This window comes from Cygnus atratus, chromosome 5 (genome assembly GCF_013377495.2).
Source record: "Cygnus atratus isolate AKBS03 ecotype Queensland, Australia chromosome 5, CAtr_DNAZoo_HiC_assembly, whole genome shotgun sequence".
Classification (NCBI taxonomy): domain Eukaryota; kingdom Metazoa; phylum Chordata; class Aves; order Anseriformes; family Anatidae; genus Cygnus; species Cygnus atratus.
Window position 1 is genome coordinate 54,376,694 of NC_066366.1, and position 24,821 is coordinate 54,401,514.

The 24,821-nt window shown below is 40.2% G+C and overlaps 3 protein-coding genes and 1 non-coding gene across 8 annotated transcripts in view; 3 read left to right on the forward strand and 1 right to left on the reverse strand.

Annotated features, from left to right (window-relative positions):
- The first annotated feature begins 507 nt into the window (after positions 1 to 507).
- On the forward strand, positions 508 to 581 carry TRNAI-AAU (transfer RNA isoleucine (anticodon AAU)). Its single transcript has one exon. It is a non-coding gene; the product is annotated as a tRNA-Ile (tRNA).
- Positions 582 to 726: 145 nt separating this feature from the next.
- ZNF839 (zinc finger protein 839) lies at positions 727 to 13,168 on the forward strand. Of its 2 annotated transcripts, none has more exons than XM_035551145.2 (8): positions 727 to 1,229; positions 2,021 to 2,953; positions 5,090 to 5,341; positions 6,229 to 6,321; positions 6,687 to 6,839; positions 8,398 to 8,538; positions 9,314 to 9,452; positions 11,150 to 13,168. In XM_035551145.2, the coding sequence occupies exons 1-8, from the start codon at positions 747 to 749 to the stop codon at positions 12,133 to 12,135; spliced, it is 3,180 nt and encodes a 1,059-aa protein (XP_035407038.1). In that variant the 5' UTR covers positions 727 to 746; the 3' UTR covers positions 12,136 to 13,168. The 2 variants fall into 2 exon arrangements, with proteins under 2 accessions (XP_035407038.1, XP_035407039.2); XM_035551146.2 differs by having other exon boundaries at positions 2,024 to 2,953; positions 11,150 to 12,778.
- On the reverse strand, positions 10,219 to 22,047 carry CINP (cyclin dependent kinase 2 interacting protein). Of its 3 annotated transcripts, none has more exons than XR_004779372.2 (6): positions 21,992 to 22,047; positions 20,852 to 21,020; positions 19,517 to 19,643; positions 17,801 to 17,930; positions 16,039 to 16,317; positions 10,219 to 11,574 (listed from the first exon to the last, which is right to left on the reverse strand). XR_004779372.2 is itself a non-coding variant. In XM_035551147.2 (5 exons), the coding sequence occupies exons 1-5, from the start codon at positions 21,996 to 21,998 to the stop codon at positions 16,115 to 16,117; spliced, it is 636 nt and encodes a 211-aa protein (XP_035407040.1). In that variant the 5' UTR covers positions 21,999 to 22,047; the 3' UTR covers positions 14,406 to 16,114. The 3 variants fall into 3 exon arrangements, 1 of the variants encoding a protein (XP_035407040.1); XR_004779373.2 differs by having other exon boundaries at positions 11,259 to 11,398; XM_035551147.2 differs by lacking the exon at positions 10,219 to 11,574 and having other exon boundaries at positions 14,406 to 16,317.
- Positions 22,041 to 24,821, forward strand: part of TECPR2 (tectonin beta-propeller repeat containing 2) — a 41,732-nt gene continuing 38,951 nt past the window's right edge. Inside the window, exons 1-2 of one of the 2 annotated variants that reach the window (XM_035551144.2) lie at positions 22,041 to 22,167; positions 22,467 to 22,590. The gene's annotated coding sequence lies outside the window, so the exon portion shown is untranslated. The remainder of the gene's footprint in view (positions 22,168 to 22,466; positions 22,591 to 24,821) is intronic. The other variant, XM_050710819.1, reaches the window with a different exon arrangement.

Here is a 24,821-nt window from a genome sequence, read left to right on the forward strand (position 1 = left end):
ATTGATAACGTGATTGGTAATTATAACTATTAATCCTCCAGCATGTATTGTACATTATATCTGTACTTTAATGTAAGCTTTAAAGCTAAGAAGAAAGCTTTTAAATGCATATATAATAAAAAGCAAAATATTAGCAGAAGGTGAACCAGTTGTCCATGCAAGCTGAGATATTAGCATTAAGCATCCAGAGGGTTAAATGTTTTAAAAAATATGCCATAAATATGTTGTTTAATTCAATGCAACTGGAATTACACCCTAGAAGCCTCCTGGGAGTGTGAGCTCATTGGGTTAGAGGGAAGGCACGTTGCCCCCACTAACACGGTTGCTGCACCTGAGCAGGGTGGGAGGCTCCGTTAGACGCTCACGGTCTCTCTGTGTCTCCTGGGCTTTCGAGTGCAGTGAACTCTGCATTTTCTCTGCCTTTCACCTCTCGTTACTTTCTTTGGGTGAAGCAATGCGCCGGGCTAGTATACATCTATAGTCACGGGCGACGCCTCTTCAGCAGCCGGCCGGTTAGCTCAGTTGGTTAGAGCGTGGTGCTAATAACGCCAAGGTCGCGGGTTCGATCCCCGTACGGGCCAGCAGAATTTACTTTTTTCATCCCCCTTCCGCACGGCCGAGGCCGCCGTCCTTCATCTTCCCGCAGGGCTGCGGCGGCGGGATGGAGGGCAGGAGCCGCCTCCTGCTCCTCCGAGCGCTGCCCGGGGGAGGGCGGCCGATGCGGCTCCCGCCCGCTGCCTGCCAAGATGGCGGCTCCCGAGGAGGGGGGCACGGAGGCGCCGTCGCCCCCTACTCCTCCCCCTCCCGCTGAGGGGGAACCCTCCGGGGCGGCCGTCGCCTGCGGGGCTCCCCTCGGCGAGGAGGAAGAGGAGGAGGAGGAGGAAGGCGGGGAGCGGCTGCAGCGGAGGTTGGAAGCCGCCGGCGCCGTCCTTTACCTGCGGGCGGAGGGCGCGGGGCTGAGCCCGGAGCCACCGGGGGCCGCCTCCGGGAGCCCTCAGCCGAGCGCGGCGGAGCCGCCTCCCCCTCCGGGCCGCTTGGCCGCCGAGGAGCTGCGGCGGGTCATCGAGCAAGTCAGCAGGGCTCAGGAGCGGCACAGGGCGCCGCCGGGGGCCGCCCCGCTTCCCCCCGGGGCTCCCCGGGACGCCGAGCCTGCCGCCGCCCTGCAGCTGCGGAGCGTGGCCCTGCAGCACGGCCCGGCCGGGCCCGCCGCCCCGCTCCTCCCGCACGAGGTAACCGGGGAACCGGGGGTGCCTTTTGGGGGCGACCCCGGCTGTTAGTGTTTCTTTAATTTGTGTATTTTCTTCCTGCTCTCACCTGGGTGTAGCGCAGTGGGGTTTGGAGTAGCTGCTACCACCGGGGTTTCGGTGTGCTGAAAGCAGCCCGGGCAGCTCGGAGGTGAAGCACAGGTGGTTTGTGAGTGCCCTTCTTGAAGAAGGTGGCGGAACTTGGGCTCCCAGGCGGTGTTTGAGGTTGTCGAGTGGTTGGTTTTGAGCTGAGGTGGAAATTTGGAAGAGGGGGAGAGAATAGGAAGGAGATGGTTAAGAGGAAGCACACACTACTGCTCATCGTCTCAAAGTTCTCCTGAACAGAGCACTTGCACTGCATCGGGTGTGTGGCCTGTGCCATTTAACAGGCTGGAGCTCTTCTGCCTTTGGTTTGTTGAAGGTTATGAACCTGCCTACGGGAGGCCATTGACTCTGCTCTTCCAGAACAGGCCTGCTTGCAGGAAATGAAGCTGTAATGTCACCCACGAGCAAACTTCACGTGCTTTAGCTGAACAGCAGTTACACCGGTGAACATGCAGGAAAGCACATAGCTTGAAGGAAGGGAATCTGCTCCTTGACATTAAATCACTGCTTTGATGCACTGAAATCAAAAACTAACAGTGTGCACTCATTTCTTCGTGCCTTCCTCTAAGGGCATGTATGAATCATATTGATAAATATTGGCTTTATTTAATTAATGCTGTATTTGTGTAACCTAAACTCTTTTTTTTTTTTTTTTCCCCCACACACAAAAGCAGCTGGAGGCCGTTTGTGTCCAAGTTCAGCCAGGACAGATGAAAGAAACTGAAAGGCCAATGCCATCATTGGCACCAATCCAGCCCAAAACTATAACACTGAGTCAGTCGGTTGGTAGAAATTCTAGCATACCTGGACTTGGCGTTATTAATCCTCAGATAATTAGAATACAGCCTGTTACGGGAACTGAACAGGAGCAGCAGCAGATTTTCCTACATAGTTCTTCCGAGTCTCCAATCCAATTGCTTGTACAGAGACCATTACCGTCTCGTGGATCAGTGTCTGTAAACAAGACTGCTACAAGTAAGATGCTAAATGGGCAGAAAACAGCACGTGCCACAGTATCAACTACAAGGTCTTCAAATATTACCATGGTTGCAGCCAGCTCAACAAATACCCTGACACCATGTCTTGAAAAAAAACAAAAAGACAAGCTAAAAAAATCTTTGAAAGTGAAAACCCGTTCTGGACGGATTTCACGCCCTCCAAAATACAAGGCTAAAGATTTTAAATTCATTAAGATGGAGGATTTGGCTGATGGTCATCAGTCTGATTCTGATGACTACTCTGAACTGAGCATAGAAGATGATGAAGAAGGAAAGGTGAAGGGAAAGGATGCATTATTTAATTCTTCAAATTATAACCTGAAACCCAAAATGTTTAAATGTCAGACATGTGAAAAATCCTATATAGGGAAAGGAGGATTAGCAAGACATTATAAACTTAATCCAGGTCATGGACAGCTGGAGTCTGCACCTCAAAAAATACCTTTAAATAAGCCTAATGGAATTATATTTGTGGACAATCCCTGTGGAACAGGAGAGGAAACGATGAGTCCAGCACATTTGGATTCAATTGCTGTCACTTTTACTAATGAAAATGCACTACCTACCAATTTGGAAGAAACCGTTGGTTCACAGGCTGGAGGACAGGTAAAGTGTGTTACAGCTGTCAGTTTTGTAGAAAATAGAAGGGCAGTTCTAATAGCTGCATACTGTACTCGTTCATCTGAGTTTCTGTTGACAGTGATATATTTTTGAAGAGACTGAAGGTAGGGATCTAAATATGTGTGAATTCAGTAGTGCTCATGGGTAAAACATGCAAGTCTTGTGCTGCTCAGAATTATCCGCTGATATGCTAAATTAAACACATTTCCCATTAAGGTGTTTGCAAGAGACAACAACCTGATTTTTTTTTAAATGTGTCAGGAATAGTATTCTTGCAAAGGAATATAAAATGTTCACTGAGCATTCCTTTATCGCTGGCTTTCTGACATGTAGTTTGCAGATTGAAAAAAATTGGTCTGCATAAATAGCCTTCTTTTCTCCATATAAGAATGCTATGTTGTTCAGTTATATATAGCCTTTTGCATGACAGACAGCAAGACATCATCTGCTTTATCAATTTCTGTTACTGAAGCATTTTTTTTGTGGTACAACTTATTTGGAATTGGACAGTGGACCACAGCTTTTCCTACACCAGGTTTTGAAAGTGAAGCTTAAGTGAGTTTTGAAGCGAGGCTGCAGTTCATCCCCGCAGACTGAACGCTTTGAAACTTGACTCTCTGGCTTGGAAGCAACTTCAGCTGCATTTTTCTGTGATGTCTTAAGCTGGTCAATTTAAAGTAAAGTTTCTCTTCAAAGTACAGTTATCTCTTCTCCGACCAATATCTTGCAGCAAGAGCTGATACAGTTGTTGCCTAAAAAACAATACCCTTTTTAGCTGTAGCAATGTTATATTTTAGAACGGAAGCTGTTCTCAGAAACATGAAAACTTCAGGTCAAGGTGCTAATGCAGCAAGCAAAACATCTCATCCTCTGTGCTTTTCTGTCATCTTTAGAAAAAGACAAGCACAGAATACTGACGTCTGCCGCCTGTATTATTATATATTTATTGCCCTGTGCAGCACTTATTTTACCCAGGATGAGAAGAATTCTTTAAGTAAATAAATAAAACACTCAGAAACAAGCAAACAACAAAAAAGCCAAATGTGGATAATCTCAATACTATTACTGACTGCTAGATTGCTATCGTACCAGTTATCTTTAACTAACAAATACTGATTCTACAAATTTGTGCTGTAACTCATTGATTTCTTTATAATTTTTGGCCAGGTAAATATTTCCCAGAAAGAATAGCAGGATTACTAAAACTGGTATGTTGAAAGATAGAGGAAGGCATACAAGACCCCCATGTTCAACCTAGTCTTGTGTTTAGAACTAATGTAGTAACTTAATGTATGGGTTAGAACTGGTGTCATTTTGGCATTTTTATAGCTTTCCTACTTATTAGAGTAGTAGGAAGCTACTGAACATTAAGGTGAAAAGGTATTGATAAAGAAAATAAGCTTGAACTGTTGTTCAAGCCTCTTAAAAGAATACCAGGACATTTTTAGAAATTCTAGCTTGGAAGTGAAGACGACATCTTTAGTAAGAAATCACTACTTTGATCAGTGAAAATTGCTTTGCACTGAGATCACTGTGATAATTTAAAAATAGAAAATGTACTTTGAGGTTTGCCTTGTGCTCTTATAACAGAAGCTACTTAGCTATATTGGAGATTGGGAAATATGTTTTCACTTTAGTTATTGGGCTAGTCATTGTTCATGGCTGCCCAAAGTTTTTATATTTCATAAGATCTCTATGCTTTCACATGGTTGCAATGAGAAACAATTTTTTTTGGTTGTGTTTTACTGCTAATTAAGGTTCACTTCTATAACCTCTCTATTCACAGAGGCAATATTTTACTTCAAAAATACCAAGCATATTTAACAGGCATAAACAACTCTAACTATATTCCCCTGATCTCTGTATTTTGTATGGTAATTTGTGGATCAAAAACACTAACTTTATGAATAAAAGCATATGTACGTTGCTGAGGTAGCAGTCTTACTAACGTGTTGAATTTCTTCTGCAACTTTCATTGTAGTTATGCTTGTATCCAACCTTGCATTTGTTTAGTGTACTATTTGTTTTCTGCGTAGATGAAGAATTAATTGTAAAATGTTGCCTTCCTTAAAACACTGTTTCAAATGGTGAGTAAATACTTTTATTTTTCTTTTAATTAAGAATTTTAACTCTGGAGAAAGCAGGCAGCTGATGGAAGAACAACAAAATGAAAGCAGTTCAGGACTCCGGGGACCCGTAAAACCAAAAGGACCTGGAAGACCCAGACGACCGAAGAGACGCGGTCGACCAAGGATGGGTGGAAGATCTAGGTGCTCTGGAAGGCTTAGCAGACCTGGTCAGTCCCCTTCAAAGTCACTTAGTAGTGTGTCAACAGAACACAATGTATTCAGAAGAAAAGCTAGGTTAAAAGAGGTATGGTTCTCTTCTGTAATTACTTCATAAGTATCTCCTCCCCCACCTTTTTTAAATGTTTGGATTACTTCAAGGATTTATTTTCAAAAAGATTGATAGTTGATGTTCTTGTTTACTGAAAAGATGAAAGCCTAAGACATTTTCTAAGAAGAAAATATTAAGTTGGTTTTTAGGGAAAAATTACTTCCAGCAGAATGCTGGACAAAGGGAAAATGGGAACTCTGTGTGGAAAGGGCCTTTTGACATGTAGATATACTCTCGCTTTTTTTCTGGAGAAGAAAAGTTACTAGCTACTATTGTGCATCTACTACAACACAATCGAAATAAACTGAACTGAAGCAACATTTTAACATACACACAAAAAAGCACTTGGGAGAGGATAGAATGAGGATTAAAATCTGTGCACCTAATATGATTTTCTGTTTGTTTCCTATGTGTTGTTGAAGATCTTTAATGGCTCCTGAATCTACTAATGTTGCTCTTTTTCTGAGTTTGCAACGCTTGTGGGACTGAGTGTTGTCTGTAAATATGTGTAGTAACAGCTTTGAGGTATTTTTAGTTTATCTCCTGGTGTTTAACTTATCTTCTGTTGTTCTATTTGCCTTTATTCTTAAAGCTGCTAAAACTTAAAGTATGTCTATGTGTGCCCCCCACCCCCTGCCTCCAAAGGCAAACTTGTTCCTAGCTTGCATTTTTAACAGCAACTGCTTATAGGACTGACAGTGTGCCATGTGTTGTCTGTTTAAAATAGAAAAAAAAAGTCACCCTGATGTAGGATACCTTTATGTACCTTGCAGAAGAGTAGCAATATTTTATGTTCTGAATGTGGGATGCATTAACCTCTGGAGGCTACTTTGCTCTAATAAACTCATTATGGCTTTTCACAGCTAATACAACAGTGTGATAATGAAGACTTGATGGAGCTGGCTCTCCCACGTCTTACAAAGCTTGTTACAGTCTATGAATTCCTGTTGATGAAGGTGAGGTTATTTTATCTTTTTAATGTAAAAATGTTAAATTATTTTAGAGCAACCTCCATTAATATACATTAAAAGATTCCTTTAGAGAGGTATCTGAATTTCCTAAGTTAGCATTGTGCAGAATATAGATGTTCTAGATACCTACAGTTTTACAGAGGTCACGCTTCAGTTTTACACAGGTCTCTTGCTGATAGGTCTCCTGATAGAAGGTATTTGCTCTCCGGTTCAGTGGCGTTTTTGAAGATTCTGTAGTCTTTTAACTTGACTGCTAGTATTTTTAAATGTTGAACAAAACGATAGATTTTCATTTCATCTTATTTAAAATATATAGGGTGGAAACAAAACCTTTCTTCTTTTATTTCTAGGTTGAAAAAGGGTATCCAGCCAAAGCTTACTTCCCAGATGTGTATAGGGAATTTGAAGAGTTGCATAATATGGTGAAGAAAATGGCTTATGATCACCTCAGTAATTCTGATTTGCTGAGTTGCCAGCAGCCTGTTGAAATAAAAGATGCTAAGGTAATAAAACGCTCTACTTGGAACTGTGCTATTTCTGCTCTTTGTCTATTGTAGATGCTTTTTAGATGTTTTTATATTTTGTCTGATAAGTTTTGTTATCCTGGTAAAGTTATTTGAACAAGGCATATTTTTTTGATAAGCAAAAATGGTATCGCAAAAAGTACAATAACCAAGCAAAGAGAAAAAGTAAATCTATAACAAAGCTACAGTTCTAATGTATAGCAATGTATAAAACCAGAAACTGAAAAATTAAAAACAGTTCTAACAGTACTGATTTCTGGTATCTGTCTGCGTATCTAGGGTAGGGTAGCATGAAGCTGTTAGTTACTGCAAAGTCTGTTTAGCATTAAAAGTACATTGTGATATTTGATTAGGAGGGAAAAGGGCTATGTTTAAATTGAGTGGCCTTGATTTAAAGGGGTAAGTGGTTTCATTGCAGAATGAGGACAAATGGAATGCTTCTGTGCAGTTCAGTCATGCTAACAAATTCAAAAGGTAATGAATACATTGATAAAACTGCAAACCATTATTTCAGTAACTCTTCAGATTCATTGTTGATTTGTGTGTGTGTGTGTATTAATATGGATCTGTTTATCCTTAATTTGGTATATATTCCTCTTGATTGGAATAAAACAGATCTTTGCACATAACATGTTCTTGGTTTTCCCTTCTGTTTAGCATATTATGTCCAATAAAATTTCTAAATGATGTGCTCATACGGGTACATCTGCCCTGAATTTGCAACTACAGTGAGAGGAGAGCATACTTGAAAACTTAAAATAGGGAAGGTAGAGATAAAAATTTTGGTTTGTATAGAAATCCAGGTTAACAATGAACTCCTGCATGGGCTGTTAGTAGTGCTTAATATTTTTTGGAATAAATCATGACGTTCACTGTATGTATTGGAAAAACTTCCTAGAATTACTGCCTGCTCATCTAACTATTTTGTAGCTGACCAGTTGTTTCCGTTTTGGAGAAATGAAGTTGCACTGAGTAAAGGGATGCTGTCGATACCAGCAGTCCCAAATTTGAATCTGTTTCTTGCTTCTTTTCAGTTTTAATGTGCCTTCTTAATATAGGGTTATGCTCTTTTAAGGAAACAATAAGTGTGGAGAAGTTGTATAGTAGCATACCTGCATAAGGATGAAGCACAAGAATGGGAGTTGGAAAAAATATATAATCTTTAGCTACTAACAGATACTTTTAAATAGCAGGACTTGCATGTTTTTTTAAGTAATGAAGAGCCTCTACAATCTTCTTTATTAAACCCTGCTCTTGGTAACTGTTTCTGGATTCTATATATAACCACTGTACTCCTAATTCTTTTGAGTTTGCCCGTTAATGTTCACCTTCAAAAGAAGGTCATGTTCTATTAATATGGAAGCTAGCAGAAAACATCAGAGTCTAAATAATTCTTTAAGCTGTAATGACTGGTTGTCAGATTGGAACTCTGTGTACTTCTGGTTTAGCTTTAAGAAAATGAATCGGTATTTCAGTATTTTTGTGTTCAGACTGGAGAGGCTAACTTTCACTTTTTTTCCTGTAACTGTCTTGAAAGGTTGCTGAATCATTGGGAATTACAGAAATACTCACTGGAGAACAAAAGGTGCAAGGCGTAGACTCTTGCTCACAACGTATAATTAAAATGGTTAGAGAGCAAGTGCCTGTGGAGATACTGGGACAAAAACGGTTAGCTGAGGTATGGAATGCTTTTGTGAGAACTAAAAATGAAACCAGAACATATTAAAGCTTGTTGAAATAGATAAATATTTTATTTATAAATCATACTAGTATTATCTGACTTCTGGTTAAGTAAAAAAAGCTAACCCACAGCAGGCTCAGGTGTTGGAGAAGCGGTTGCAGTGCTAATTGGTGGTTGGTAGGGGTGCACGAAAACAGCTCCTTTCTTTCTAGTAAGTCAGTTCCCCACGTTTGGTCTGTTGGCAGCTGGATCAGGGAGTGTGGTCTGTTTCCTTTTCTTGAAAGTCCCATCTCTACGGTCCTTCCCCTCAACTGTTCTATTTTTATTTAATTTAGAGTTGTTTCTGTTGGAGGATAAGTAAGACTAGCACTCTTCCGTTTTCTGCCCGTGCTTAGATTTGAGCTGATCTGTTCTTCTTTAACCAAACAATGCTGGACAAGTTGTTCACAGCCCTTTACTGACGTTGGAGAGAGAGCTTATAGCAGGTATCATGCCATACAGCTAATCACAAAGGCTCAGAGAGAAACTTTGATACCGAAGCCAGGACAGACCGTTTCAACCAAATATCAAAAACTATCAGTGGTATTTTGACTAAGTGTGAGAGCTGTGTTTAAATCCTTACCTCCTAGGAAGTCCTTCTTTCAGTGCAAAATGTTGTTTTCAAGGAGAGCATTAGTTCACTGCCGTGAAGTGCCCACAGTTAGTTTGTGTTCTTTTCCAATATTGTTAGCTGTTGTGGTGGCAGCCAGTTAATTATGTCTTGTATTGACAGAGCTCAGGGGAGGAACTGTTGCCATCAGCCAAAAGGACCAAGTTAGAAGACGTAATGGAGAATGTGAATAATGCTTATGCCAGTCAAGATGAAGTGAAAGAAAAGAGTGGGAATTTATGTACACTCTTTGAAAAAGATGGTAACCTCTTCCCATTTTCCAATTCTGTTCTGTTCATGGAGGAGCTGAGCGAATCTTTGTTCTTCAAGCTACTGTGTTTTTTGTCTTAAGGTTTCATTTCTCAGCTTGCTTCCCGGCTTCTTCAAAAAGCAGGTTTTTAACTGGAAAGTCCTCGCTGCAGTATTGAGAGATTAGTACTGTCCTCTGCTGCGCGTTTCATGAACGCTTCCTGTCTGCGCTGTTCCTTAGAGCAGAGATAGTGCACGGCCTCTGTGGCAGCAGGGGGAGAGTAGAGGAAGAGGAAGCAGTGTGTGTGTCTTTCCTCCTTGCCCCAGCAGACTGCAAGAGTGGAATCATCAGAGCTTTGTGTATCCTGGGGGAGGGGGAGAGCTGGTGCAGGCTGTCCTGTATCCCAGGGGAGATGGGGGAGCTAAAGGCTGGAATTGAGACACCATTTTGCACAACAGTCTTTGGGCTGTCTTTCTTTTTCTCCAAGTTTTATCTTTATTTCCCCTGCTCCTCAGGGTGAGTGGATTAGAGAGGAAACAGAGATGGGTCCCCACCTGTAATCTCCCAAAACTGCACTGGTCTTTCATTTCAAAGTGTTGCACTATTCAGAGGCATTGCGATTACTGTTGTGAAAGATGCCAGCTCTTACCCATCTCGAGTAAAGTATATAGCACTTCCATCCTCCTGCTTTGTACACATCTTTTTTTGATGTTGCTGTAAGCTGCTTTTCTTTTGCCCTTTGCATGTCTTTGTCAGTGGTTGCTTTTTTTTTGTTTTTGTGTTGTCCTCTATCCTTCCCCCAGTTTATCTTTGTTTCTCTGGAAGGCTCTCTGCATGACAATGCTTATTTCTTGTTATCTTACGGTTTTCTTCTGGCCTATGAGGTTGTTGTTTTATTGTTGTTTCACTTGTACGTGCTAGTAGGGCTTTTGCTAGTCTACAGTACAGAAAGTTAAAATAGTCCTTTCTGAGCTGTTAGGCCTCCTTTGTGGTGCAGTGGTGTCTTTCATAACAACAGAAAAAAAACCTCTTTGTTCCTCTTGATCTTCAATAAAAATTGATGGCTCAAGCTACTACTGCTTAGCAGATACCATTCAACTACCTGGTAGGCTTATGAGAGCTCTTAGTCCAGGTCATGTAACTGGTAAAACACACTAAATTTCTAGTGTTTTACCCCTTCTGTCCTGGGGCTGCTAGCACAGCTCATTAGATATGTAGTAATTTGACTTCTCTAAATCCAGCATGAGCTTGATTTACCAAGAGAATTTTTACCAAGTTTAAAAGCTTCTGTCAGTTTAGTAATGGTAATGAGGATGAGCAACTGACAACCTTGTGCCTGGAATATTCCTTCTCTCTTAATGTTACTGGCTGTGTGCCAGGTAGGGGGTGTGGGAGGGGGAACAGTTTGACTTCCAGCTCAGGTTGTTTTTGGGATTAACAGAAAAATGCTGCTTCTATTGTAAGGTCCTTTGTTACTGAAATACGCAATATTATTTCACTATCCAAAAAGTACCTTAAGTGTTTTTATACCAGCCTTCTCATTGGGAAGTGCTTTGAAACTTTTCAAAAAGGCTTCAGGCTTGCTGATTTAGGGGAGGAAAGGAGGGAAGCAGTCTAGCTTTTCCTCCGAAGTTGTAGCTGAAAAAATAACTTCTTGGACATGCAGTACTACATTGCCCAACAAAATGCTATTTCTTTCAACTTTTCAGGTTTTAATCCATTAAATGGAGAAATCCTGCTTTCAGAAGGTAAACATATCACTTGCTGCACAACTGGAAGCATATTACCGGTGGAGGAACAGAATTTGCTTGTAGGTTCCGAAGTTAGAATCAGTGCTGAAAATTCAGGTGCCTTCTCTCAGGCTGTGAAAATGAGGATAGAGTATTCCCAACCCGTAGACGCACAGGGACCAGATACTGCAGGTAACGCGTCTTTGCTGCATACTGAAGTCGTATTGCCTGTTGAAGCAGATGGCTCAGCAGAATTAGTTCAAGCACACTTCGTGAGTGAGAATACAGCAGGTGGACTGTCAGCTCCTCAACTCTGCAGCTCTGTGTCAGAGCACGCAGTGGACATTCAGACAGCTAACTTGCCAATGAGGGAAGAAAATGGTCTCAATCAAAAATATCAGACACTGCAAGAAGAAAACCATGTTTTTGCTGTTAAAGGGCATTCTGAGCAACTTCACAATGCAGATACGACTGAGGAAATGCAGGAGCTTGAAAAAGTGTTTTCAGCAAACGTGCCGATAAGCCATCCACACCATGCTCAGACCGAGTCGCACCAGAATCCTGTCCAGGAAGTATCCCTGTCTGCTCACGTGAACCAGGACTGCTCTTTTAAAAACATGGGTGAATTTTCTTGTGGGGCAGGGGAACAACATGAGCTGGAGAATACAATTACTGTAGATGAAACTGTAGCTTTTGAGATTACTGAGGAGAGCCATGATTTTTTGACTCAGGGACATGAACAGATTTTTATTCAGACTTCAGATGGGGTTATTTTGTCTCATCCAGATACTGCTGTTTTGTCTCAGGCAGAAGGCATTGTCATTGTAACTGATTCTAATGGTACTACAATGCACATCCGCACACCTGATGGGATACCTTTGGAAACTGTGGAAGCACTACTGGCAATGGAAGCAGATGGCCAAAGTGAAAATGTTCTGCTTTCGCAAAGCGAATTGGAGCCATAAATTAGAATACTGTACATGCTTTCTTCTGGAAAAGACTGTCTATATAAAAATGTATATTTTTCTAATGTGAATACTGAGATAATTGAAATTTAACTTATTTGTAAACGGTTTCTATGCCCTATACTTTTTATGACTTATGTTTATATAAATCTAAAACCATTGCAACCAAAAGTTCTAGAATTAACACCGTTCTATTTGCTCTATATGTTGGGGGGTGGGCGGAAAGTGGAAATCTGTCAATCCTAAAACTGTTGCACTATTCCCTTTTGTTACATAATTCCTCTTCTCTCTAGCCATCTAAATGCAGTAAATTGTACTGCTTTTTGGCAGCGATGTGCTATGTACTGGCAAGCTGTACATGGGTAAAATAAAAACTATATTAAAAATATGCATTTTTTGTGATGTTGAGAATACAAAACAGTGCTGTTTTGCACTTTCTTAAAGCTAGCTTGAATATTCATTAGCATCTAGACAGGGTGTACATAAATCTGTCTGTAAAAACGGGTAGTTTCAAATACAATCCACACTTGTGCATTCTGGGAACAATGTGACAGCCTAACTGATCTTCATTTAAATAACACTAGGCTAAGCATCCACTGCTTAGAGACAAAAATAGCCTCAAACAAGAATTAATTTGTACTGAACTGTTGGAAATATATTCACGTGTTCTTGCCTAATGTTCAGCCATGCCTTCAACAGTTGCTGTTACTTGGACAGAAATAAGAAGGTGCATAACTACTAATGTGAATTTCCTTAATGCAATACCAATTTCTTTAACTTTAGTGCCTGATAGTCTCTTAGTTGTTAGTTTCTATTATACTTTTTTTTTTTTTCCCTCCAGATGAAGCATCTCATCAGTTCTAAGCTTTGGCCTTCCTAGTAATTCTACACTGCCCTGTACTGTTTAATCATAATAAAAATGTAACCTTGACTGTAATCCCTGTTTCTCCATGCAGAGAGAAAAGCTACCAAATTATTTATTACTTACTGCTATTGTGTGTAGTAATAAAATGGCATTTATTGCTTGGATGATATTTTTGTGGGCATTTCTAGCTGCTGCTGATAGCCTTGTCCAAGGCACTACCTCTCAGAAAGCTCATCAGGTAAAAAAGATCAGTCCTAAATGACCAGCATCTTTATTTTGTTCATGTGCTCTTGTGAATATTACTGAAAACTGGTAACATACCTTTAAAATGTGTGTGTTGCCTCATTGCTAAATACAAATGAGAATACTGAGATAATTGGACAAATCAGCTAAAAATACCTGCATGCAGGTAATTGTTCTTAAATATTGATAGCTACTGAGTAAATTTATACTAAAATTGAATCCACATGAGAGGGACAATTTAGAGATGAAACAATCTGCTCTGTAATATTCCTTTAATACTTTTTTTTTTATTTGTTTGCCTGAGTTGAATGTTGATTTATGATTAGGCAGGACACTGCATTTTATTAATGGATGTGAAAGATGTCATTATTTTAGTGAGTTCCTGTCTGGTTCTTGGGTTTAAGGAGTTTTTGTTGGGTTTTGGTTATTTTGTTAATTTGTTATATTGTTAATTGTTAATTTGTTGTATAATGTTATATTGTTAATTTGTTGTTGTAGTTATGTTTTCTCTTTTAGGAGGTGGTAATGGCCAGAAGTAATTACAAATGAAGATACCATACAAAGCAGGGTTGTGCTGGTCTTTCCAAGTCTTAGATTGCAGTGAGCAATTCTTTATTACCCTCTTTCATACTGTCTATCTAAACTACATCTGAGGGCTCCAAATATAATAATGAAATTTTTAGAACTATGACAAAACATCCCTGCAATAACAATTTTGCAGTAATCTTCTGTCCTATAGCAGTCAATGCACAAAGGGATTCCTTCCTGAAGAGCTTGTTTCTTCTAAGAAACAAGAACAAACCACCATTTCCACCTGTGCAGAAAATGAAAACTCGCTTCAGTTCTTCCTTTCCTACTGATTTGTACATGCTGGGAAATACAATATACCTACTCTCATCTTAAAAGAGCAATTCTGTAAGTGAACCAACCTTGCCTCCTTGCAAAATATTTCTGAAGTATGAAGGTGTTTCCATAGTGACAAGGGTCTGGCCCTACTCAGATAAATTAAGGTGGCTGTTAAACCACACGGAATGCTTGCAAGGAGCAATAATAAAAACTAGCAAAGCTGTTCATAATTGATGGTATTCTTGAGCTACAACAGATTTTTTTTTTAATTTTTTTTTTACACACTAGAAATTTTGGCTTAGAATAGAACACTATTAAGTTGTCAGAAACAACCTTTATTGATCAGAGCAACACGCAAAAGAAAACTTTTCCAATTCACATATGTCTATTCGGTTATTGCAGGCAATTCATGCATCTCCCTTACCCAAGCCTATGAGGTTTCAGCTTGGAACAAGTTAAGCAAAAGTGACCATACGTTTCCTACTAGAAATCTGTTCCTGAATCTGTCACTGTTAATTAGGTTTTTATAACGTCAAACCACAGCCATTGTGGGCATTTCATAGCAGTGTGCACTTAATGTTATTTTTAGTTTAAATAGTTGTTTCAGGGAGAAATCAAGGGTAAACATCTGTCAGAGCACAGCAGTGGTTCAACAGCACTAAGGAATGCTACAGCAATTGAGTAAAACGGAAGACTGGAATTGGAAAGCAACATTTCATATAGTAGCAGGCCATATAGGCAATCACTAAATGGGAGGAATTTGCATTATTAATCATAATTAAGTAGAAAGGCCTAAATTCACTAGATATTAAGGATTTAGCTTAAAAAAATGATTGAACAGCTGCAGAGTTTGCAAGTTGCAATACACTTTTGGGAAAAGTCCTAATTTGCAAAAAGAACCAAGCCTTTAATAACTGTTGGCAAGCGTAGCAACTTTTGCATGCCACCCAGGTCTGACATAATGGTATGCTGCAGCGATTATACCTTTAGGAGTGAAAGCAAACATGGGTATTGAATTCCTTTCAGCATTTATCTTTTTCATTAACTTCCTCCTAAACATACTCTCTACTCTCTTTGCTAAGAAAACCAAAAAGCAGCATGAAAAAGAAAAGCAAAAAATTGAACTAACAATCTTGTTATGTAAATTTCTAACCAAAAATGGAAAAAGGACATGCCTTTAAACCAAAACCATCAGAAATCTTTAAACCTTTAAACCATCGGAAACAGTAACCCAAGGAAAAGCTCACTGAGCTCTATGACAGGAAGCAAACAATATGGTCTAAGGACATAACCAAAGCAGGGCTGGCTTTTATTCAGCAGAGCCTTTCATGAAAAATTGCAATGAATCAAAAAAGACAATGTCTATAGCTGTGCAATAGCAAGTTGTACTAAATCTTCCAAATGTATTAGTTCAGGCTTGGATCACTCTTCAAGAGTAAATCACACTATAATCAAAACCAAACCAGAATTTACACTACTGTCTACAACAGCTTTTCAGGACCACATACCAAATAATGTGGATCCTTTTAGATTGACTTTTAGATCCTGCCTTTTGTGCTCTCTTTTCCCTTCCCCCTTTTATAAACTAACTACAAGAGTGCTGGCCCTGTTAAGTCATGGAAAAAAACACGAGATCAAGAAGCACTGAATTTCTATGGTGAGAGCAACGATGTAGGTAGTTTAGACTGTCAGGACTTTGAAAGTAGTGAAATTATTTGTTCTAGGTGTCTATGTGCATTAATTCCCAATCTCAGACCACGAAGGAGTGCTCACCTCTCTCTGATTAGAGAATTTAGCCTTTATACAGTCTCCTACGCAGGCTCTGTAATTACACTTGGTAAAGCAGCCAAAACCAAGTTGTCCCATGCAGAAGAGAGTAACAGCTGAGATGAAGTAATAAATACAAACAGAAAAATGTTTTTAATAAGTTTTACAAAAATTCAACTTACTTGGTGAGCCTTGCAAATTTGCCATTTCAGTTTCACATAAGCATCATTAGAAGCAAGGCAAGCAACATTTGAAGTTCTAGCACTGCCTGTGTCCTGTTTCCAGCAGCATGGCTTCAAGCAGTAGTTTGCTGCTGTTGTCTATATAAGGCTGGTATAACCATGACGATAAATAGACCATCATCAGATCCTGGTCAGCAGAATGAGCAATTTCTTCTACAATTGTTTTCTTGAGTTGTAGTTCCTTCTTGTACATTTCAGAGAGCTTCAGCGAAACCTCATCTGAAATGGATTGAAAAACCAAGCACAGTGACCATAACAAATCAACAGTTCCCTAAATGTTGAATTACACCTGTACTATGTTGATCGTTAAAAGAACTCTACCTTTACAAAAACTGTTCCCCATATTTATACATCTTGGTTTTTATGATGTTTGTATTCTTAAATATAAAATGCTAAACATTTTCCTCAGTTTTCAGTTTTTGGCTATACTTTTAACCACCTGTGATTTTGCTTTGAATTGTGTTTTAATTCTAGAATAAGCAGTGGTATTGGTTCTCAGGACCCACTGTAAAACTAGCAGTTACTACATCTTTTCTTTTAAATAACTGAAATTTGATCATAAAATTTTGCAATGCTATCTTGCAATACAAGCTTCAGATTTTAGAGTCACTGAGTGGTTCTATGATTTTATGTCCTCACTTGCTGTCAGACCCTTTACCAACACATGATCACCAATAAGTGATACCAGTAGTGAAGAATAATGGTAAAACAAAACAACAGACAAAACCTGAAGTGCACAATGTAAAAACTAGTATTTTTACTAGTTATGTTAGTAATGTCGGTAGGGGGTTTTAAATACTTTTATATAATTATCTCTTTAATTGTTTGACTTTCTAAAAAATAACCTCACAAAATAATTTTTAAGAGTGACTGATCTTTGTTTCCAGCTTAGCCTGAACTACCACTACTTTCAAGAGGATTTAGTCATTCACAGAGTAGAGAGCATCACTAAATGATTCAGTCACAAGGAGTGTTTTGACAGCAGTTGTCTTTGTCATTCTTACCCTTTTAAGCTGACAGAAACTAATATGTAAGATTTCTGATAGTTTGTGGTAATGAAGTAAGAAGCAGGGCTTCACAAAGGCATAACTGTCATGACTTCACAGAGAAGCCAGCTGGTTTGCATGCAGTTAGGCTCCTCTTGAATTTTTTAGAGCTGCAGCAATAGCAGTTGGGAGGCAGTACCTTTTAGTGAATGTAAAAAGGACTGATATTAACAGTAACTGAACATTTCCTTACTTGTCTTGACTGACACTGTGATCAGAGCTATTTCTCTTTGACTGCCTGAGAATTAACTGAGGTGTATCTTGTTCTCTGCACTCAAGGATTCCATTTCAGTGTCAAGTAACAAGTCATTCTGTAGCCTACAGCTTAACACTACCAAGCTGCAAATATGTCCCTCTCTACAAAGGATGTGGCTGTTGCAGCTTGGACATTGTAAGCTGCTGACAAGCTTAGTTTTATGCTGTAGTTGTTGCATGTCAGACAATGCTTGGCAATTCATACAAGCAGTCATCAGCAGTAATCCTAAGCCAAGTGGTGCACTCATGTGTTTATTGATTAGTCAATTATAAAGGGGACTGATTCACACTCCCTCTCTCCAAGGGAAGACATCCAGATAAAAGGGTTTATTTTTCAGTTCTAAATTAGACGACATCAACAACACAATGCATTTATCTAAGATGATCAATATTTTACTTACAGAAGTACGGTGTGGGCCATGTGTGAAATAGGGGTGCTGTGCTATTCCCAGCTCTGTGGTGGAATGTTTCTAAGTCACAGATTGCTTTAGTAGTCGAAGAGAGCTTTTCCATTTTCAGCTGTATTTTTGTCTGAAAATGATGAATGTGTAATGCTAATGAACATCCCAGGAACATTAGGCTACTATAAACTTGAACATCTTTTTAAATACTCTTTCTGACGAACTGACTTAGTCTTAACATTTCTAATTCTTTTTTTAACTCCAGATGGGAATCAAAGCTGGAATTTATATACAAATTTAATGTGAGATACTCTAAAATTTCAAACACTCCAGATATGAATTAGTGATTCTGACTTTGCATAATTCTTTTGCTTTACCCCCATGCAGAAATATATTAAAGCTCCCTCTCATTTTTTTATATCTCTTTGGATTTTTCCTATAAATTAGAACTGTGAAAAAACATCAGACTGTCTATGAACAAGTTTGGCAAAAGCCCTATAAACACATGCTTTTTTACAATACCACATCAATGTGACTTAAATCTGATTTCAAAAGATCAGCTGTAGGTGTGAAAAGCAGTTCAAGCTATGACTAGCAATATATCTAGGCTGATTGAACAGCTTGCTGTGAAAAACAGGTCATCCTGTCCACCTCTTTCATGTCCACCTGTCTTTGTACATTACCTAAGGTAATTAGGTATTTACAGCAAAATTGAACTCACATTCACTGTCTTTAAGTCAAGAAGCTAAGATACAGATATTTCTGTAAATCTGTAAGCTTACCAGCTTACCAGGGTCAAAAGAAATGAAAAATAAAGTGTCTGTAGTAGCTATGCTTAATATCCAATATAGCACAGGCTGCTTAGACTCCTGCTTAGACTCAAGAGTAATAAAAGCTGCATCACCCTTGCTCATCTGCATACAAACTATCTCAAGGGAAAAAAAAAAAAAAAGGAAAACCTCAAATTACTGTTGCTTTTTCCCACGGATCAAAATCTTAAGAAAATCTAGCTGCTTTCCTGCTTGTTCTAAATACTGCTCCGGTATCCTGTCTGTACAAAAAGCATACCTATTGTCTTTTTAATGGACCTCCACAATGGCTAAAGGCTATAAAAGCCATTTTTACTAAAAATTTTACATTTTGGTATGGGGCAAAGAAATTCCTTTAATTTCCTGTCAAAATGAAAGGTGACATTAATTCCTGACAATTTATCCACAAAGAAGGTGGGTTGCATAGTAATTATCTTACTCTACTCCATAAAGAAAGAGTTCTGCACAGAAAATGCAGGTAGGCAGACTAAAAATGTAATTGCTTTGTCTGATCAAAGATAGCTGCACTGGATATCACAGTAGATAAAACACTGCTGTGTGCTTTAAGTTGTTTGCTTTCTTCTAAACAGAGGGAATATTCAGGATGAGAAAGAAGACACCAGGTGCAGTTTTAGAATGGACTTTTGTATGACTTGCTTTCAGATCTCATTATAAATCACATTATAAGGGAGGAGTAGAATTATAAGCAGAAGGCAGATGTAAAAATAACTTTATCAAGCAAATAAATGGAGTGCACTGGATTTATAATCATTCAGGTCTGAAGCCAAAGAATTATGAATAAAAATCCCAAAGTTTCTGTTACAACAAATATTTGAGGTCATTTTCTTATGTCATATTTGAAAACACTTGGAACTGATTCATACTAAGACTGAAAAATGAATATTACCATATGCTTTAAGGTCTCTAGTAGTTCTGCACAGCATTTGTCCAATTCTTCATTGTATTTTGGAGATGGCTTTTCAGATTCTGTAGCACTGTTATCACATGCTATCTCCAGTTTGTTATCTTGAAATCTAAAATAGAAACATAAGGCAGGGTGAGCAACTGCATACAGGTGTACTCAGGCTGTGCAGACTTAAAATCCATGTGGTCTGATCACACAAAATCTCTCAGGCTGTTCAGGAGAATTCCAACATAAAATAGTAAATGACACAGCTAGCCATGTGAGCAATTGAGGCTGGTATCATAATCTTCAGAGGAACATAGAATTATTCTACTTTACAGCATGTGCTCAAAAAAACAGTTGCAAATGTTAAGATAACACCTCTTCCCACTATACCTTGCCCCTGTGTTGGAAGTTATCCATCCTCTCATAATGGACAAGGAGGAATGTTTGTCAAGGCTTCAGCTAGCCCAGTTGACAAGCAGGTACCTCACCACAAAGTCACTTTCACTGACAGTTTAAGTTAAGACATTTAATGCGAACCATGAGCAGCTAGTTTGCAGGTATGTATCTCTTCTTTTGCAGACCTTCCCCCATAGAAGCTGTAAACTTTGACAGAGATGGAGTTGCTAGAAAGAGAAAGCAACATCTGACACCATTTCAGCAGAATACTCTTGAGCTTGTCTGTCAGAACCCTGTCAAACAAACCCTGTTCAACTGTCAGGACTCTTCAGAAGCTTCTTCTCAGAACCCTGCTTGTTATAGATTTGTCTTCACTGCACAAAGACATAGCTTTACTAAAGTTACTTTTTTTTGTTTTGTTTTGTTTTTATTTTTAAATCATCACTGTTATAGCTTTTTTTTTGTCTATATAAATCACTGATTCTTCCTTAAAATCTGGTGAATTCTTGCTTCAGTGATATTTGGTAATATTGGCATGAGTGTAAACATACAAGAGAGCTCTCTTGCATCTCTCTTGCAAATTTCTGTGTGGCCATCGATTTGTAGGATTAGACTCTAACTTTGTACATTACGTAAATATTTTAAATAGTCCTTATGCTTGACTATGTATAATAAACATTTTCTATTTCTTGCAAATACCACTACATTGTGAGATTATTTTAATCTTTATGAAGCATTTACATCTTATTTGAATATAAACAGTTTACGTAACCAAAAAGTGCAATGGTTGAGTTTGATCTAAGAGCTAGCTAATCCACTCTGACTTGTTCTTTCCCCAGTCTACAAAAAATCTTTCTTCTGAAGAAAACAGATTAGTTTCTTAATGAAGGCAATCCTTATGCTGTCTTTACTAGTATATGGTATTAGCATACTTACTGCTCACTAATCTTCATGTTGACTATTTTGTTTGCAGTAGTAAATCCATTATCATTCAGTCTCTCCCATTTCATCATTAAATTATGCCAGTCTGCTGCATTATCTTTAATTTTTCTTGCACTGACAGATAAAACAGGTCTTCTTGGGGTACTGTCAGCAGGACTCTTTGCTACAAGAGAAAAAAAAAAGATTCAAGCCATTTAAAACATACAGAAACAAATCAGTGTGCTGCCCTGCAGGTGCATGTATAAATGTTTTCCTTGCTTTATTGCTAAAGTAAAATAGAATTTATATATATTGAACTATAGCAATCATAACTTCAATCATGAAATCTAATTCCTTACCTACCAGTTTTGTTACAAGATAATCATATTATTAAAAAAACGTAACTCTGAGATGTGATGTTGTAACATGTACAGTAACAGTTTTGTAGTACTGATTGCTGTAGTGGTCATCTGTCAACATATTATAAGCTCATTTTCATAAGTCAAATATTAACTCAAGGTATGACAAAAAAAAGTCACAGTAATGATGACTACATGCATGCAAGGTTCCTGCCATGAACACCTGAATTAACTCAGTACGCCTATACATGATCTAGAAGTGTCAGGGAGAAATTCTGGTCCCACTGAGGACAACGGGTGCTTTATCACGGACCACAAAGCCCAGATTTTGAGACGTACACACCAGTACTTGATGTAGTTGTGTCTATATTTGAGATGTACCACACAACTACTCTGTTCACAAGCATCAACCCCCCTGTCCCACCAAGGAAGGGGGCTGCACACCCAGCTCTTGCAGCTCATTAACTGCTCCTACGGTATTTGCAGGGCCATTTGAAGGCTGCCGCACACATTAAGTGTCCACACACGACAAGACACTGCTGTCACTCGCTTCTCCCAGTGACACGAGCGAGGCACCTTCCTCAACCCCACACCCCTCAGTGAAAACAACACGCCAGCAAACCGGGAAGGAAGAGACAGACATTTTATTCGCGTATAGCAGGAAGCACCAGACCCCTGCCCCGTTCCCCCCACCACCCCTCGCTCCCCCCTGCTCCCCCCCCGGTGCCTTGCAGCCGCCCGGGGGCTGAGGCGAGCAGCCCCTACGCGGCGCCGGGGCCATGGCGGCGGCACTCACCGGCCATGGCGGCGCCCCGCGGAAGTGCGCTCACGTCCGGCCCCGCCCAGCCCCGGCCCCGCCGAGCGCCGCAGGCAGCCGGGGGCCGCCGCCGGTGCCTCGGGGCCTGGGCAGTGCCGCGTTCCCTCCCCGCTCCCCGCCCGGAGCAGCCATGGCCGCCCCCGGCTCCTGACGAGGTGAGCGGGGCCGGGAGGGTGGCGGGGGGTGCCCGCGGGAAGGCGGAGAGGGGGGTGCGGGCCTCGGGGGGGAGGGGGGCACGGCGGGGGAAGCTGGCTCGCTGTGCGGGGAGGTTTGGGGAAGGAAGATTTGGGGAATTAAGATTTTTTGGGGAGGTACCGGGTGTCCCGGCTCGCTAGAGTATAGCCCGTTGCCCCGTGCCCCTTCGCCACCTGCGTGTGCGGGGCCCCCGCGCCCTCCTTTCGGTCTCTGCCACCCGGTGCTGACTTTTTTTTTTTGCTCTCTTTTCTTTCCAAAGAAACTCTCCCGAGCCAAACTGCGGCGTTTCGCGGGTGGTGTGGAGCTGTGTGTGCTGCCAGCCCGCTAGCTGGTCGTCTGCCTGCCGGTGGGACAGTGGGGAGCCAAGTTCTGCCCTCAGCCAGGTGATGGTTTCGTTCTGCCTTCAGCTAGGTGATGGTTTTGTGCTCCCCTCGGCTTGGCAGTGGCTTTTTTTGCGAAAAACTTTGGAGATGTGGCATTCAGGTGGCCTGGTCCTCAGGCTGAAAACGTGAGGAGTGTCTGAAAGTAACACTTGTAGCTGATGGGATCTAGCTGTGATCAGACTGCTGTGTTTAGCAGCAGTTATATATATGAATTTGTCCATGGTCTGAAGACCTTAAATTTAAGTTTGTGTTTTTGTGATTTTTATTTTTTTTTTGGTCAAAGAATAAAAAATAACAGAGCAGATGTCCCTTCTGTACAGACAGGATGCTTGGGCTCAGAGAAATGCGGTGACAGCTTTAGCCTCGTGTACTGAATGTCTGGCATATCCTGCAACTGAATCTGTAACCTCTAAGTATCTGTTTAACCATGGGATTATCTCTGACATTAGCTGTCTGTGTAAGGCAACACTGAACCTTATTCCCACTTCTGAGACCAGAGAAAAGGAAAAGTGATTCTGTTTTTCAAAATACTGCATTTAATGCAGTGTTTAAATGCTTGTGGTATCTGTGAGTTGAGAAGGAAGGGCTCTGTTTCTTCTGGAGATAATTTTTTCATGTGTAGCATATGGTATTTTTCTCTACTGTATATCTGCTGCAGGCTAGCTGCTTAGCACAATCTGATTTGTTCTAAATGGCTCTTACGTACTTCAGATAACTGCTGCTGACCCGGTGAACGTGTGGGTCCATTCCAACATCTGGCTGCGAAAATAGTTTTGCCTTTGAGTAACAAAATGAGAGAAACAGATAAAACATAATCTAATGCTATCAACAAATAGAAAGAAGCTGTATGTGATGTATAACTGTAATTGGAAGGATGTTGGAGGTTTTAGGCTCAATCAGAGGAGAATCATTGCATTTGCACAGTGTTTGAATGTATAGGGCTACATTGCAATTCTCTACTCCTTTATACATTCGTTTGGTGCAGATAAAATTACTTAATTAGCAGTATTTTTAGTAAAGTGATGATTTGAGCTTTCAGTTATGTTTTCATACAAGCAGTGCAAGTGTTTTGTTAGTCTGTAAACTACTCAAGATGAAACTAATTTGTATGATTACAAGAAATTACAGTTCATTAATACAATTTTTGATTGTGTGGGGTGAATGGGTTATAGAGAACAAAAATAAATTTTGCTTTTTATAACTTTCTCCTCAGAGAGTTACAGAATGGCTTGGGCTGGAAGGGACCTTAAGGATCACCCAGTTCCAACCCCCTGCCATGGGCAGGGACACCTCCCACCAGACCAGGTTGCCCAAAGCCCCATCCAGCCTGGCCTTGGACACCTCCAGGGATGGGGCATCCACAGCTTCTCTGGGCAGCCTGTGCCAGTGCCTCACCATCCTCATGGCAAAGAATTTCCTCCTAACCTCTAATCTAAATATCCCCTCTTTTAGTTTAAAACTGTTTCCCCTTGTCCTATCACTATCTGCCTGTGTAAAAAGTTGCTCCCCAACTTTTTTATAAGCCCCCTTTAAGTACTGAAAAGCTGCAATGAGGTCTTCCCAGAGCCTTCTCTTCTCCAGGCTGAACAGCCCCTGTGCTCTTTGGATGGCATCGCTTCCTTCTGGTGTATCGACTGCACCACTCAGCTTGGGGTCATCTGCAAACTTACTGAGGGTGCACTTGATCCCACCATTGATGTCATTGAAAAAGATGGAAATAATATGTAGAAATTTTATGAGGAGTGAGACCCCTAACCTGTCTGCATTTTTAAAATTCAATTTAGTATGTGACAAAAAATAATTCCTTCCCATGTTTTCTATGGGGGAGGAGAATATCGTCAAACTCTCCCCCATTTTTTTCTTTTTCAATTAAGCACAAACTTGCAAAAAATATGTCATGTTGTTGTAGAAGAAAGAAGAGTACCCTTTTTCTGGATAATAGAAGTTTCTGTAATTCCGTAGTTTGTAATGAATTACTTTGGATTAACAGTTGTAATGGAGCTGTGAGGATAATGGAAGGATAATGAGAGGGAATGAATTTTGAGGACTGCGAGGCCCTTTGACAGCTGGGGAATGTGCAATGGTTTCAGCTATGAGAGCGTTTAAGGATGATGACAGATGTGAATTGTGGGAGTGACAAAGGGGAACTGAGAAGCGAAATATGTGAAATTCATGAGGCAGTAGCTAGGGAGTGGAAGAAGTTTAGTTAGGAAGAGGAAGACCTGTACGTG

Bases quoted from the DNA above. Each gene is read 5' to 3' on its own strand.
- ZNF839 (XM_035551145.2), top strand. From the start codon at position 747: ATGGCGGCTCCCGAGGAGGGGGGCACGGAGGCGCCGTCGCCCCCTACT. The intron at 2,954-5,089 runs GTAAAGTGTGTT...CTTTTAATTAAG, and splicing joins GTTCACAGGCTGGAGGACAG to AATTTTAACTCTGGAGAAAG. The intron at 8,539-9,313 runs GTATGGAATGCT...TTGTATTGACAG, and splicing joins GACAAAAACGGTTAGCTGAG to AGCTCAGGGGAGGAACTGTT.
- CINP (XM_035551147.2), bottom strand. The intron at 17,931-19,516 runs GTAATATTCATT...CATCATTTTCAG, and splicing joins TAGAGACCTTAAAGCATATG to ACAAAAATACAGCTGAAAAT. The intron at 16,318-17,800 runs GTAAGTAAAATA...AATCCATTTCAG, and splicing joins ATGGCCCACACCGTACTTCT to ATGAGGTTTCGCTGAAGCTC.